The following is a 17,585-nucleotide window of genomic DNA, read 5'->3' as shown; positions in this document are numbered from 1 at the left end:
CAAGACTCTAAATCTCAGTTGTATAGGTACGAGTGTGAATATCGAACAAAAGCAAATCCCTCTTTTCAGAGTGACACCTGTTAAATATTAAGTTATTTCTAGGAGGTAAGGAGGGAATTTCATTAAATGTTTTACAACAGGAGAAAACAATGCTTTTAATTAAATTTATTGGGGTGACACTGATTAATATGATATAGATTTCAAGTGTAATTTCTATGATACATGATCTGTATATTACATTGTGTGCCCAATACCCAAACATTGGTAAGAATTTGAAAGTGAGAGAGCCTGGGATTATGAAAAATTTCCAGGCAAATTACTAATCTTGCAGTTTCAATTTCCTCACACACTAATAATAACACTTGTCTCACAGAACTAGTTTGAAGATTAAACTAATTAATACATGGAAAATACTAAGCACACTTAACATAAGAACCTAATAAATACTAAATATGACTATAATACAAAATCAGTTTCTGAAACACGGGTAAAAAATACAAAACCCACAATGCAAACAAAATATTTTTCTAAATAATTTCTAAACAGTGAATCACTAATGATATATTTAGACATTTTAGAAACTAAAAGTTGAGTATTTAGAGAATTCACAGGTTCATAAGTTGCATTAAGGATTTAATATCTGAATTTGGGACATGAAATTCCAAACTCACTGAAATGCTTAATTCTTCAAGGAATCTTCTCGGCTGTAAACACTTGAGATGCTTGTCTCCTTGCCTTGAAACAAAATTTTTAAAAAATTGTTAATTGTAAGCAGAAATCAATTAGTCAGAATACATATTATTCTGATATTTTAAAAGATCTAAAAATAATTTCAAGATAATGAAAATTTCTTAAGCAAAATTACAATTTTTAATTTAAAAAATGAGAAATATTTTAAAATCCAAACCATAAAAAAAAATTTTAAATTCCAGATAAAGACTTACAATTTTCTCCTCTGCAGTAAGAACGCCCTCTACAGCCACTATCTGGTACTGCTTATGCTTTAAATTTCCCACAAATTTCCTAAGTTGCTTGAGACTGTTAGCCTCCATGTCTTGCTTTAATAGTTTCTGCATTTCTCGAGAAGGACATCCAGGATCAAAAATTAGTAAACATAACGTTCGGTTTTTTCTCTCTTCAATTCCAACAACTGTTCGACTATGACCTATCAAAAAATAAAGTAACAGCTATATGTATATGATTTACTTAAAGCCATACATACAGATAAAAATAACTATGTACATACACACACTGAATACTCTCTGAGTATATGGAGTGTGTGCAAATGGGTGTTTAGACTATAAATATAGTTAGTCCCTCTGACATAGAGTTATCTGACCTCTCTCATTCCTAGGACATAAGCGTTCAGTTCTATTTCCCAACTTTCAGTTCTCCTTTGTTCAATTTTAGTTCTCCAAAGGCTTAATTACAAACCATTTTCTACTGTGTCACACATTTTAGTTTTTCTTTACTAAACCCTTGATCCTTCCTATTCAAAGGTCTCAAAGGATTTGAAAATTATCTACCATAAAACAAAACTTTAATGGTTCTAAAAGGTAAACAAAAATAAATTTATACTATATACTAGAATTTCATTTATATTGCTTAATGATGAAATTCCTAACAATTACTTTTCCTCATTCCTGTCAATCCAGACCACCCACTCAACATTCAAACAGGCCTGTGCCAGGCACTAGTCCAGGAATCAGTGATACAGAGCGAGCAAATTAAACATTCCTGCCTTGGGGAACTCATATCACAATAGGAAGAAATACTCCTTAAGCAAGATAAGTAAGCAAAGCATATCTTATACTATATCTAAAAAAATAAAGCAGGAAAAGGAGTAAGAAATGCCTTGATGGGATCCTGGGATAATGAGATGAACTTTTAGATAAGGTGGTTAGGGAAGGCCTCACTGAAGTGACACGTGGGTAGAGACCTGAAAAAAATAAGGGATAAACAATAAAGGAAGAGTGAGCCAGCAGCCCTAACGATACCAGAGGTATCATCTTTCCTTACCCAGGAATAGATGGAAATGAAGATGTAGCTATGAAAATCAGACAAGCTACTGTCACCATACTCGCCACAACCAGACTTTTAACCTGTCCTAAAGCAAAAGCTAACTCTCTGTCGTATAAAGATATGCCTGTGAGTTAGAGTTAGGATCTCTGAGTTGCACTAACCTTGATGTTGCAGATAGATGGGAGGTTTAGAGGTACACACTACTTTTGGACCCCCTTCCCTCTCAGTAGAGTAATAGTTCAGTATCCATTCAAACAGGCGGGGGTGCGTACCCAAAGGCCCGGTTGACTTGTGAAAATCCACAATGCGGCACCTAGAAAAAATGGACGGAAGAAATTATTTAGAGAATATTCTAAAAATCATTTTCATCAGTGGAGTTAATAATACAAAATCATTCTTAGTTTAAAACTAATCCTATCTTATTCTCCTAAGAAGTAAACAAATGCAAATTTTATTGTTTATATAAAAAACTCACTTTATGAGGAAATAAATAACTTCATAATAAAGTTGATGACTGACAATTAAAGTTGAAAAGATTTTCTGATATGCAAAATCTCCATGAATAAATGAGATTTTTAAAAATCACCTATATAAAACCTGAGACACAGCTTTTATTCTAAAGCCTCTGAGCCTCATAATCAATTGGAAGCCAACTTTTAATTTTAATTCCTCGACAACCATTCACATTTATCAAAAATATCCATTCACATTTATCAAAAATATCCTGAGTATTTTCCTGTCAGCTCTCTCAAATTCCAATAATAAATAAGAGAAGAATACCTGTAAAAGTCAGAAAAACCTGTGTACCCCATCTATACACCTATCTATCGATCTCCTATTGGCCACCAGACTCCGGTTGTGGTATTGGTTCCTCAAGAGGAAGTCAACCTTGAATAAACAAAATTATTTTAACTAGTGTGTACACTTTCCAACTATTTTAAAAAGTCAGGTATAAACAAAAGCACTTTATATACTTTATTTTTATTTTAAAGTATAGCATAGATATCCTGTCCTTGTGTCTGTTGGCAATAAAATTTCCAAACTGTAATGGTTGTCATTTTAACTTCAGGTGGTTAGTGAAGGCCTCACTGAAGTGACACGTGGGTAGAGACCTGAAAAGAATAAGGGGTAAACAATAAAGGAAGAGTGAGCCAGCAGCCCTGTTATCTGACCTCTCTCATTCCTAGGACATAAACGTTCAGTTCTACTTCCTAACTTTCAGTTCTCCTTTGTTCAATTTCAGTTCTCCAAAGGCTTAATTACAAAGTTTCATATTGGTAACTTTCAAACTGATTAGTACTGAGTTTTAAATGTTGAAATCAAGTTTTGGATAGTTGTTAAAAAGTAGAAACGACTTTTGGGTTAGCAGTTGACTGCATGTTTATATTTAAGAATGTAAATAGAACCCAACAGAGTATAATTCATGGAGTGCAAAAGGAAGACATTTAAATAACTAGCAAATAAATCCAGGCTCATTAATAAAAAGGTTTTATTCGAAGGAAGACTAAACTATTTCAGGTACCAAGAAAAAGTTGGATACACCATGTATTTTAGATGAAAAATTTTTCCTTAAAACTTATAAAAGCTCAAACATGATGTAGTACATGTAATATGAATGTGTGAACAGATTGGCATAAAGAAAAAAAGAGAAAATTTAGAGGATAAAACTAGTCCCTTCAATTTAAATCACTTAAGTTATACACACATTCGTTATTTAAAAAATTTTAAATATTTTTAGCAATAAATCTACCAACTAATAAGGTAGAAATAGTGTAAAACACTGGATAAATTACCTAGGAACAAACATAAAAGAAACTATGGAGTCATAAAGCTTAAGGCAAATTTTCCATTAAAGATGATCAAAGGCACTTATCTCTGTTTCCTCTTGAAAGCCCAACAACAAAATACTGAAGAAGGAAATGACTTAAACACCCAAGGACAGAGAGAATGGGGACAGATAAGAACCGGTCACATGATTCTGAAAAATGGAAAACTGAAAGCTTAGAGGCCAAGGTATTGGGGAGAGTAGTAATGGGGACGACAATATGAGATTAATTGGAAGTTTGCATAAAGAAGGCAAATCACTTTTCACTTCCCCCAACACACACACACACACACACACACACACACACACACACACACACGCAGGAGCTGAAAAGTGGAGAACTCTTCTCTGAATGGCCTCTGAGAAAAGATGTCGCTCTATACTGATATTTAAGAGTTCCCCAACCAAATAGCAAGTTTCCACCTAAGACTCCTTAAATGAAGTCTGTTACTCTGTAAACCTCATGCAATCCCACAAAATCTCATCCCTCACTCTAGGAATAGATAGTTAACTATTTACAAAAGGTAGAATGTCTTCAAAATGGAAAAGACTAAAATAAATAGATATGGAAAAAAATTAACATGAAGGAAACAAAAGTTTAAGGAACAGAAAGATACAAAGTGTTGGGAGGAAAAAATTTGCAACCATATAAGAATAGTAGGAGTCTATGAAACTTTACCCCTTAGAATTAAAAACATGATTGCTAAAGTAACAATTCAAGAGTATTTGGGAGATAAAGTTGAGTGAATCTAAACAGTAAAACAGCCCTAACTGGTTTGGCTCAGTGGATAGAGCGTCGGCCTGCGGACTGAAGGGTCCTGGGTTTGATTCCGGTCAAGGCATGTACCTGGGTTGTGGGCACATCCCCAGTAGGAGATGTGCAGGAGGCAGCTGATCAATGTTTCTCTCTCATCGATGTTTCTAACTCTCTATCCCTCTCCCTTCCTCTCTGTAAAAAAATAAAAATATATTATAAAAAATAAACAGTAAAACAAAAAGCAAATATTAAAAAAAAAATACACGACCAATAAACTTCCAGTTAACCTCTGAGCTCTTACTACATTCCAATAACAGTTTCAAGCACTTTATTATTATCTCATTTAATTACCACTATAACTCCATGAAGGAGTTACTATTTATATGTCCCTTTATCAATGGTAGAACTAGGATAGAAATACTCTGTAAATAAGATAAATAAGGGGACAGACAAATGAAATCACAGAGCAGATAGATAGGAAAGCCGGAAGCAATTACAGGCATCTGACTCCAAAGTCCAAGCTTTTAAACACCATACTGAGATCTTACAATTTACCATTCCAGATTAGAAAGAAAAAACAAATCTCCACACAATGTATCCAAATCCCACAGTCCAGGTGAAATCTCATAGTATCAGGGCTAACACAAGACGCAAAAAACTTTCAAATACAATAAAATCAGCAATATAATAGTTATATAGTCTTGATGTAAACTCTAACTTTAACTTAATAAAAGCTGAGATTTAACCATGTTGGAAGGATTGAGAGTGAACAGGTGGGAAATGTAAGGGGAATGCGGTAGACAATGTCTAAAACTGAAAAAAAGCCACGAAAGCATATTATTTAAAAATGGGAATGACAGCTGCTTCCAATAAAGACTAGATAATGGAAAGGAGGATGAGATAGGAAATGAATTTAATATTTCATATAAACCTTTTAGTGCTACTTCAATTTTAATTTTTAACTACTGCTTTGATAGAAAAACAAAAAACAACTCAGAAACAGTAAGACCTCCCAGATGTGACAAGAATATCAACTTGGCTTTTTAGGTACATACTTTACCCTCAGGGAGGTCAGAAGTGTATATATTTCACACGCTCCGATCCAGGCCTTTGTTCCCTGGAGCCTGTCATTAAGTTGAGTGGCACCCTGAGGATCAAAACCTTCTCTCCACGCATCTTCAATCATAGACTGGATTTTTGGAATACAAGGAACTGCCATACCTAAAATCGACAAGCAAACCTGTTACCTGGCAGTTACTAAAGCGCTGAACAATATCATTTAGCAGTACACCACTTACTCTAGAGGAGTCTAAGACAGTTATTGCTGACATCTTTTATTGTATCAGTTTCGCTTCCTCCAACCAGAATTCAGGTTTTTAATGTAAATATCCCAAAGTATTTCTTCCTCAAAGCCATTAAGTGTCCCTACTATACATTATTTCATGGGCAGCATGTACTCCAGAGGAGCCTACAGCAGTTTCTAAGAGAGTTATTCTTGACATTTTCTATTGTATCAGTTTATCTACATGTAAATATCCAAAATACTTCTTCATTAAAGCTATTAACTTTGCCCACTGTATTTTAATTCATCCCGTATCCTATAAGATGACAAATTCAAAGTACTGTACTTCACATACCTTTCAAGCAATCGTGGTAAGTATCATTTTGTAGTAATGACGACAGCAGCATTTGGAAATTTCTGTACCCACAGCCCCAGCCTTTGTCACCGGAAGAGGAGTGAAAGTGGTCCACGGCTGCGGAGAGCCACACCCGCCGGACCTCCGGGGCAGCATTCTGGTAATGCTGATGGAGTGCTTCCAGAATCCCTGCGGCAGGAGAGAGGGTGAGAAGGTTTAGAAGAATTAGTTACTTCCTATGGCTGCCCAATATATTTCTATTATCAATCTGTCCCTCAAGCGCCACATCTACATTTTGTCAATCCACCTCTTCTTTTCTTTAACCTTAGTTATATAACCTTAGTTCATGTCCTGCTTTGCCATTAAATCAATCACTTCTAAACTACAAGACAGCTTATCAAAAGGACATAGTATATTTTAGGGTTGTGTTGGGTAATCTTTTACATTTATATTTATTTTAAATTACATAGAAATTAGTGGTTCTTTAGTAACTTAAATATATGAACACTTAGAAATTAAAGAATGACACAAATTAAAAATAGACGTTTTTAATATTTTCTTACTGTATATCCAATGAATCATATTACATATTTCCTAGGATCTCCTACTTCACATAGAAACCTTTTTACATGGAGACCCTTACAGAGAAGTATAAGGAAAGAAAGTACAGATTCATCAAATGGTACTAAGATAATAAGCAAAAGGAAATTAAAGTATTGTTATAAAGGGAAAATATTTGATCCATACCTTTTCTTTCTCTTCTCCCTCCCTCTCTCTCACATACACATATGTACAAATAAATTCCAAGTGGATTAAAATAAAAATATGAAAAGCAATTTTTCATAAAATATATAAATAAAAAAACCCTGATCTCAAAGACAGGGGAGTTTCTTAAAAATGACTCTTTTATTTTGAAAGGATATATGTAAGATATGGAAGCAACGCAAGTGCCCATCAACAGATCAGTGGATGAAAAGATGTGGTACAAATATGCAATGGAGTATTATGCAGCCATAAAAAAGAATGAAATCTTACCACTTGTGATGACATGAATGGGCCTGGAGGGTATTATGCTAAGAGAAATAAGTCAGTCAGAGAAAGACAAATACCATATGATTTCACTTGTATGTGGAATCTAAAGAGCAAAATAAATGTACAAAATTGGCACAAATCCATGGATATGGAGAACAGACTAATGATAGAGCAAAAAGGAGTTAGACTCAGTGAAAAGTTGAAGGGATTGAGAAGTACAAATTGGTAGTTATAAAACAGTCATGGGGATGTAAAGTACATCATAGGGAATATATCAGTAGTCAATAATATTAGAATAGATAGATACTTCAAATATTTGGGAGATCACTTTGTAAAGTATGATTGTCTAACCCTAATACAAAGTAACATTAAGTATAAACTGTAACTGAAAAAGAAAATTTAAAAAATAAACATACCACATATGAAATTTAAAGGTAAAATTATAGACTTGAAGAAGACATTTCTACCTCATAAAATCAACAAAGAATTAGAATCCTGATGTGCTTGAAGGACTTGCACAAATAAGAAAAACAATCCAACAGAGAAAAGGATAAATGAATGAAATAGGTTATTTCTTGAAGAAACTACCTCAGGAATAAACAAAGAAATGCAAATTATATCATTTCATGCCCTAAAGGCCAAAATTATATAGTGCCACCATACAAAGTGTGAGTGAGAATACAGATGCAAATGTGGATTTTGACCACTTTGGCAAACAATTCCATAATAACTGTATCGAAGTTAAAAAGTTCATTTTCCAAAAAGAGTAAATTAACACAATATAAAAGTGAATTATTTTAGGTGAACTATTTACTGTAAGAACAGAAGTTTAGAACTTTTAAAACAACACATTTAAAAAAATTATTTGAACACAGTCTCACCTAAACCTATATAAATTGTGGATTATGAAAATGAGGCAAAATTCAAGAAATTTTGATTATTACTTCGGTGATACATAGAATATTAAAACCATGATTTTGATGTTTAAGAACTCACCAGAAGTTTTTGTTTTCCCATCATCAATACCAATAGCTAGTGATTCCATCATATCAGCTTTTCTTCTGTGAAATTCAGATGGATGCATTCTTCCACTATTTACTTCTCTCTCCATACTTCGCAGTAGCTGCTGTTTGTACCCTCCAGAATTATCTAAACCATATTGTCGCTATTGAATATAAAACAAATAACTTAATTTTTATGTTCCTTTGCCTCAGTGAGGAAGGAAATGTACCATAATTTCATTTATCTGGAAATGCATTTTGAAACATTTTGGTTTACAGACTTTTATAAAAATCAATTTAAAGATTTTTGTGAAAAATAAATCACGCATACAAAATCCCTGAATTAGTAAAAGCCTTCTCTGTAAACAACCATCATGGCAAGAGACTTGCTTTTCTTGTGGTAGAGAAGCCTGTTTTCCTACTAAAAGTACAAGGCAGATGAGTTCTGAACATACTGATGATTTTTGCAAGGAAACCTGTCATTACTTGTTATTTGGTTCCCAAGCTAGTCTACAAAGGCCTACTTAATTCATAATTCATTCAGGCATTCATTCTACATAGTAAATGAACTGTTTATGCACAAAGAACAGAGAATCTCAAAATATGTATAAAACAGCCTTCTTGGAAAAAGTTCTGAGATCTAAACAACCAATTTGCAAAGGGAATAACAAATTCCCTTTAATATTGGAAGCTTTTTGGATTTATAATGTGCAAAATTATATAAGGCAAGAAGAGTCGTGAAGAACCAATTTTCTTTTCTCTTCTGAATCCTGGTGGGAAAATAGTTTGCAAGTAAATGAATCACCAATGAGAAAAATAGACAAAATTAGATATTCTAAAGTGAGAATTAAATTTTCTCTCATATTGCCATTTGTGAGATGCCTGAGAAAAAAGTCAGAGGTCAAATAAGTTTGGGAAAATTATGACCCTATCTAATAAAGAGGGAATATGCTAATTGATTCTCACACTGTCACAAAGATAATGGTACCCACCGCCAATAAGGAGGGAATATGCTAATTGACTGCCACACCCTAAAAGATAGTGGCGCCCACAACCACAAGATAGCGGCACCCAGTTCCCTCAGCCCCGCTGGGGTATGCCTTCACACACCCCCCTCCCCCCCCCCCCCCGAGATTCCCACAGTCCCCTCAGCCCCTCAACCCCCAGGGCTGGCCCAAGGTGCATGTAAGCCTCGGATGGAGGCTGCCCAGCCACCCAGGGCTGCCTGAGGCTCAGGTAACCAGGGCTGACCGAGGCTCAGGTAACCAGGGCTGACCGAGGCTTGCGCTGCTGGCAGTGTCAGCAGCAGAGGTATGATGAGGCCTTTCCCTGATTGCTGGGTCGCCTCCCGCCCCTGAGAGGTCCTGGACTGTGAGAGGGGGCAGGCCAGGCTGAGGGACTCCCCTCCAGTGAATGAATTTTCATACACCAGGCCTCAAGTATTCACAATAAAAGGATTTGATATGTACTGAAGTATTAACCAGTTCTTTTCTTTTTCAATTGCAGCTTACATTAAATATTTTTCTGTATCAGTTTCAGGTGTATAACACAGTGGTTAGACAACATATACTTTACAAAGTGTTCCCCCTGATATTTCAAGTATCCACATGGTACCATATATTATGAGTCTTGGTTTCTTAATTTGCCCATCAACTTAACCATGGGTTTGAATCCAAGCTTTTCATTTAATACTGCCTGATCCTGAGCAAGTTAAGCTACTAAGCACTATTTGTCTTCATTTGTTAAAAAAAAAAAAAGAGGTTTAATATAATTTCTCCAGAGAATTGAGTTGTTGTGAAGAGTTTGGATATGATATATGAGGTGCTTACCCTAGTACATAACCAGAATGAGTACTTATAAATGGTAGCTGTTAGGAACTATAAAATACATGTTAAAAAATATTTAGTATATAATGAGGATAAAAGCAATAGGCTGAAGTCTTGACAGCATATCTGAAAAGTAAGAATTCTACCAAACCAGAATATTAAAATTTAATAGTTATAATAAATTTATGTACCTGTAACTTCTGAAATTCTTCCCTTTCTTGTCTTGATTCTTCAGATCTCCTTCTGTCTTCTTCTTCTTGAAGGTGGTGAGCCAATTCCAGGTCTCTAGAATATTGGACTCTATCCATGCCTATCAGATATTTTAGTGTTTAGAATAAAATTACTGAAATCAAAGCTCATTTATTACTTGTTAATATATATATTTTAAAAAGGAGTAAATGCTATTATTTTGCCATTTGTTCATACCTATGATTTACATAAATTGAAAGTTCAAAGTTAGCAGAACTTAAACTACTTCGGTAAGAGTATAGTTTCCAGCCTTAGCTGGTTTGGCTCAGCATTGACCTGTGGACTCAAGGGTCCCAGGTTCGATTCCAGTCAAGGGCACATGCTCTGCGGGTTCAATCCCCAGTGTGGGACATGCAGGAGGCAGCCAATCAACGATTCTCTTTCATCATTGATGTTTCTATCTTTCTATCCACCTCCTTTCCTCTCTGAAATCAATAAAAGTATTTTTTTAAAAAAGCCAAAACCGGTTTGGCTCAGTGGATAGAGCGTTGGCCTGCAGACTGAAAGGTCCCAGGTTTGATCCTGGTCAAGGGCATGTACCTTGGTTGCGGGCACATCCCCAGTAGGGGGTTCGCAAGAGGCAGCTGATTGATGATTCTCTCTCATCGATGTTTCTAACTCTCTATCCCTCTCTCTTCCTCTCTGTAAAAAATCAATAAAACATAAAAAAAAAAGAGTATAGCCTCCATTTAAATAACTAACATTCACTGAGTGTTTAGGTTGAGACAAGAACTTTCCATTTATTATCTCATTTGGGACCTTATAACAACCTTAGGAAGACAGGTACAATTATCTTGTGAAGAAACCCAAACTTAGAGCAATTAAGCCACATTCTTCATTGGTGTTCCTTATTAACACAAATCAGATAGAATGGTTTAAAAAAAATCTGGGAAGAAAATAATAGAGCATAAAAATATGTTTGCAAAATACAGGTATGAGATCATACAGGTATTAATTATAGTACAGCATCTTGCCCTGTTTCCCCTCTATCCAGTGATCCACAGATCCACTAGCTTGTGGCTTCTGGCCAGTATCTTATCTTCCTGATCCTCCAATTTGGTGGTTTAATAATGTATTTTACTATTCTTTCTTTCCTTTCCAATCTCTCAAGCCTCCACTATCTCTTCCTATTTGGTTCCCACTTCTTTTTTTTTTTTTTAAATATATTTTTATTGATTTTGTACAGAGAGGAAGGAAGAGAGAGAGTTAGAAACATCGATGAGAGAGAGTCATCGATCAGCTGCCTCTTGCACACCCCCTACTGGGGATATGCCCGCAACCAAGGTACATGCCCTTGACCGGAATCGAACCCAGGACCCTTCAGTCCCCAAGCCGACGCTCTATCCATTGAGCCAAACCGGTCTTGGCTGGTCCCCACTTCTATTGTTGGAGATATGCAATTTACAACAGACTTGTGGTGTAATTCTGAGGTTATCTACAGTGATACTAGTATATTCAGACCATATCTTTCTCTCATTACCCATTACAGGCTTACAGAATAATTTATGCACCAATATAAAGCATATCCATATACAAAGTAAGAATTATCTGGTACTCAGCTCCAGAGATTCTTCTTCCACAACAGTTAGTCAAGAACAGAGTAGAACACTGTTCCATCTTTTCTACACTAATTCTCATCTTGGGATTAGTCTTGAGTGAGCAGGTAAAGCTGTCTGTCTATGGTGATAACTGACTGGTACTAGGATCAATGACACTGGACATAGATACCCTGCATTAACAGGTGGTATCTATGTACCTTAAGAAATTAAAATTTAATAAAATACAATTAGTTTTCTCTTAGAGTTTATGTTATATTTTGTCTCAGTAGGAATGTACAACTCATATAGGGTATTTCCACTTCTAAGTCACCATAGTGATTACTAAGTAATATCACATTAAAAAAAATAGGGCACAGAGGAAAATTTTCATGTCACTTAAAAATTAGTAAGCGGTGATGTAAAAAGTTGGGCTAGCCACTAGAAAGGAAAAAATTTTTAGTCACATAGTTCAAATTCTTTTTAAAAATTGTGCTATATGGCAGCATCCTAGTTCACCAACAATTCTGACGGACCCAGTGTTAAATTCAGTTACTTCTAGCTGCTGAAAAAATGGCTTCAACTTATAAATCAAATTGATTTTGAAAACTGCCTAATATTTAATTATCTTCTAAATATTAGTACTCTGCTGAAACCGGTTTGGCTTAGTGGATAGAGTGTCGGTCTGCGGACTGAAGGGTACCAGGTTCGATTCCGGTCAAGGGCATGTACATTGGTTGCGGGCACATCCCTGGTAGGGGGTGTGCAGAAGGCAGCTGATCGATGATTCTCTCTCATCGATGTTTTTAGCTATCCCTATCCCTCTCCCTTCCTCTCTGTGAAAAATCAATAAAATATGTTTAGAAAGATAGATAAATAAATAAATAAATAAACAAATAAATAAATAAATATTAGTACTCTGGGGCAAAACCCTGGATGCACACCTATAGTTCAGTTGTTGGTCATAACAGTTTATTCTTCACAATTTTTCTACCAAAAAACAAAACAAAACACTTTTTAGCCCAGCCAGCGTGGCTCAGTGGTTGAGCATTGACCTATAAACGAGGAGCTCACACTTCGATACCTGGTTAGGGCACATGCCCAGGTTGTGGGCTCAGTCCCCTGGGTGGGGTGTGCAAAAGGCAGTCAATCAATGATTCTTTCTCATCGCTGATGTTTCTATCTCTCCTCCTTCTCCCTTCCTCTCTGAAATCAATAAAGATATATTAAAAACGAAGAAAAAAAACCACCGCAACTTCTTTTAAAAAGTTGGAACTAGATTTGAATTCTTTAAAGGGACAGCCTTATTTTTGACCAGTATGATTTTTTTCTCTATAGATCACTAATCTAAAAATTAGATATGTATCCTAGGAAGTGGAAATTAAATAATGACATTCTTATTTTTAAACATATAAACATACCTTGTCTAAAGCTGCTTTCTTCCAAATGCAAGTCAACATGTTCCTGGAGAATATGGTAATTTGTACAGATGAGCCCACACATAGGGCAGTCATACAATGGTTGATCACAGTCTGTATTAAAGATATAATTCAATTGGTTTTATTTAGGAAACTTTTAGATTTTCACCCGAAGTCAAAGGCTGTTTGGTTTCTTGCCAAAAAATTTCTTCAAGTGTTTGAATGTTCCTCCTATGTGAGGGTTTGAAGCTACACTTTAAATTATATAAATTTACAGACATGCTTCAGCATACTCTCTTTTCCTACTTCTTCTTTTAACCAGCACATAAGAGAAAATTTAAAAACAAAAAGGAAAAATTTGATGTAGGATATGCATACTCAGTTTAGGAAAGAATTTGGAAACGTTAATTATATTATCAGTATGATAATAATAATAAAGCTATAGAGCAGGGGTCTTCAAACTAAGGTCCGCGGGCCACATGCGGCCCGCAGAGGAGTCTGATCCTGCCCGCCAGGTTTTTTGGGCAGTGAGCGCAGCTGAGGTGTTATAGTAGGAATTAGTAGTTCATATAGTCCGGCCCTCCAGCTCTCTGAGGGACTGTGATCTGGCCCCCACTTTAAAAAGTTTGAGGACCCCTGCTATAGAGCCTACTAAGATAAGCTAGAACACTAAGTATTTTTCTTTCAGTTTTGAGTTATAACTGACATACAGTGCTGTATAAGTTTAGGGTATACAGCATAATGACTTGAGTTACACATGTTGTGAAATGATTACCAAAGTAAGTTTAGTTAGTATCCGTATCATATAGAAATGAGAAAAAAAAATGTTCCCCCATGTGATGAGAACTTTTAGGATTTACTCTTACACTTAAGCAACTTTTAAATATACCACGCAGCAGTGTCAGCTCTAGTCAACATATTGTATATCACATCCTCAGAGCTCATTAAATATCATATAACTGAAAGCTTGTACCAATTTCCCCACCATTTACCTCTGCCGCTAGTAATCACAAATTGAATATCTTTTTCTGAGTTTGGTGTTTTATTTTTTAGATTCCATATATAAGTGAGACTATACAGTATTTGTTTTTTTATGTCTGATTCATTTCATTTACAATAACGCCATCAAGGTCCACCCAGATAGATACAAATGGCAGCATTTCCTTTTCATGGCTAATATCCTACTGTATATATAAGGTGTCCATAAAAAATGTATACACACACTTTGAATAATTATAAAGGCAGTGTTAAAATACAACTCATGCCCTAGCCGAGTTGGCTCAGTAGCTGCAGCGTCAGCCCTCAGATTTAAGGGTTCTGGGTTCAATTACGATCAAGGGCAGGTACAGGCTTGATCCTCGGTCAGAGAGCACATGTGGAGGTAACCAATCGATGTGTCTCTCACATATTTGTTTCTTTCTCTCTGTCTCTCCCCCTCCCTTCTACTCTCTAAAAATCAATGGAAAAATATCCTCAGGTGAGGATTAACAGTAAAAGATGCTCATCACACTTTACTAGGGACTTACAAATTAAAGTAAGATACTACTACACACATTAGCATGGCCAAAATCTGGAACATGGAAAACAAACATCAAATGCTGGCAAGAACTGAAACCATAGTATGTTTTCTGATCACAATTAAATCAAACTAGAACTCAATAACAAAAAATCAGTCTGAAACAGTCCAGATGCCATTCAGTTGATGTTGTCTTTCTCTTCAAAAAGGTAATAAAATGACTCTCAGTGGAGCCGAAACATTTATTTATCTTCATCTATATTCTTTCCCATTATTGAATTGTATTGTACTGCAACGATTGCAAATAAACAATGCTATAGATATAGACTGATTTTTGAAACACGGTTGTAAGTAACCTGAATACAAATTGACTTTTAGGGCACCACATGTTAACTGGAACTAACATTAGTTGTTACTATATAAAATGAACACTTTACCTTTTACCGGAGTGTCTAAAAGATTGGCATGATTTGTTTTCACATGAGTTTCCATATCTTGAGTACAATCTTCTATTTTCCCACAGAATGGACATTCAGGAGGACTATACACTGTGCCATAAATTGGTCCTTTTATTTTGGGTAGGTCACACTGTTTTTCCTTACTCCCCGGGAATTTTCTAGATTCAGTCAAGTTCTCTGAATAAAAGGCTTGATGTTCTAAAGTGCCATCCTTTGGCTGGCTTTGAGCTGAAATGTTTGGGTGGTTAGATGCACAGGGAGAATGAATACTTGCATGAACTTCCATTCTACTCTGCTGGGCGCTGTCCTTCCTGCTATCTGAAGTTCCACGGAGTACGGGATTGATCCTCTCGAAGTTTCTTCCTAATTCGTTCTGTTCAAAATGAGCGGTTTCAATATGGAAACACATTTCATCATAATTCACACCTGACAGTTTGCAAAATGGACATACAACTTCATTTTCCATGTGAGCAATGAGGAGATGAGCCTGCATGTCCGGTTCTGAGGTTACGGTTTCACCACAAATATCACAAGAAAGCATGGTACACTCGGCAGCTAGAAAAGAACACAATGTTATTTTAAGTTAGAGAATAGGAGTTGAAAACAAAAATGCATTTTATAAAATGATTTGGAACAATTCAGTGTATCTAAAACTAGACTATTTAGGTGAAAACATTTTCAGTGCACTTACTGGTCCTCAAATATACAAACTTATTAATATAAATCTCAACCAAAATTTTCCTGTGTTTCTATTTAACGAGTCTAATAAAACAAAGGCAATAATAATAATGAAAATTAAAATAATTTTTCAGCTATTTCAAAAAGTGCAGTCTGAGGTAGAGAGAAAATAACATTTTAAAAATTGTCCAGGGAAGCCCTAACTGGTTCGATTCAGTGGATGGACCAGTGTTGGCCTGCAGACTGAAGAGTCCCAGGTTCGATTCAGGTCAAGGGCATGTACCTTGGTTTCGGCACATCCCCAATAGGGGGCGTGCAGGAGGCGGCTGATCAATGTTTCTCTTTGATGTTTCTAACTCTATCATTCTCCCTTCCACTCTGTAAAAAATCAATAAAATATGCTTTTTTAAAAAAAATTGTCCAGGGAAGATAAATCAGGTAAGAGAAAACAAGGAAGCCTCATCAAGATGTATCTGAATACAGAAACTTAAAGTTGTTAACCGTGGGGAGGGTAAATAAACACATCTTAACAACGGCAGGTGACAGTTAAAAAGCTTAAGGTATTTTAAGCTGGTTTAAGTGTCACTATTATTCTACACGGAGTAAACCCGAGCTCAGCTATGTCACCACACCAGGAAACGGCTAGCCTGAGTGCTAACCCAGTCAGGCTCCAGGGCTGTACTCTCAATCTGAACAACAGAAGCCGACTGCGCAGAGCAGAAAAGAGACTGACTCCAGAGTCTAGAGAACTGGATTATAATCTCTGGTTTCATAATTGTAGGGAAAACATCTCACCTCTTGGAGATTCGGTTTATAATCTGCACTACATCAGCAGTCCCTTTTGAGTTCTGTGGGCTAATCAAGCACTAGCTACCGACAAGTGGTGCTTTTGTTAAGAAGTAACTTTTTGAAAAGCAGTCACCGCCACCACCTTCCTACTACAGGCTATTATTATTCAGCTATGGACTATTTAAATGAAAACAGGAAAAGAAAAATAAGGAAACGATCCCCATACTTTAAATAGACGTAGTTTTATAAGAACTTCCTATGCTGTCCTTATTTTTCTCATTTCCCTCCAGACAAGTGAAAAACAGTTCCTGGTTTTAGAAGGAATCTAAGCCGAGCGCCCTTCACCATGGAGACGCGCTGGGGGGGCAGAGCTGGGGCGGCCGGGGCCGCGTCTACCCGGGTTCGCGCCCACGTCCCGCGCCGGGATCGGCCACTCGGACACTGACCGGCCCGCGCTCTGCGCCTGGGAAATGGAAGCTGGGACCCTCGGGACCTACCGCCGGCGCGGCGCCCCGGCCGCAGCCACACCGCCCCGGGCTGGGCTTCCACTTCGGGTCCCGCAGGTGGGACCGGCCGCCCGCAGAGGAGCGGGCCCGGCGTCGATTCGCTTTCCCGGCCCCAGAGACGCAGGCAGGTGGCTCACCCCGCCCAGCGATCCGCAGGGAACCGAGGAAAGGACCTGCGGCCCTAGAAGCTTTCAGTTTCCAGCATCACATTCAAAAAGCTTGCCTCCGGCCCCCGGAAGGAGAGGACTCCCAGAATGCACCACTCCACGCCCGGCTGAGGTGCAGTGCATTCTGGAAGTTGTAGTCTTTCCGCCCCCCCCCCCCCCCCCTCCCCGC

General features: G+C 36.8%; 1 protein-coding gene across 1 annotated transcript; it reads right to left on the bottom strand.

Moving 5' to 3' along the window:
• Positions 1-150: 150 nt before the first annotated feature.
• ZUP1 (zinc finger containing ubiquitin peptidase 1) lies at positions 151-17,523 on the bottom strand. The gene is made up of 10 exons (XM_084890147.1): positions 17,241-17,523; positions 15,256-15,831; positions 13,306-13,416; positions 10,292-10,410; positions 8,270-8,438; positions 6,242-6,430; positions 5,660-5,825; positions 2,184-2,335; positions 945-1,165; positions 151-735 (listed from the first exon to the last, which is right to left on the bottom strand). The coding sequence occupies exons 2-10, from the start codon at positions 15,815-15,817 to the stop codon at positions 688-690; spliced, it is 1,737 nt and encodes a 578-aa protein (XP_084746273.1). The 5' UTR covers positions 15,818-15,831; positions 17,241-17,523; the 3' UTR covers positions 151-687.
• Positions 17,524-17,585: the final 62 nt, after the last annotated feature.

This window comes from Pipistrellus hanaki, assembly GCF_964339955.1.
Source record: "Pipistrellus hanaki genome assembly, chromosome: 7".
Classification (NCBI taxonomy): Eukaryota; Metazoa; Chordata; class Mammalia; order Chiroptera; family Vespertilionidae; genus Pipistrellus; species Pipistrellus hanaki.
Note: the sequence above shows the minus strand (reverse complement) of the source record. Positions and strands in the feature narration are given on the sequence as shown.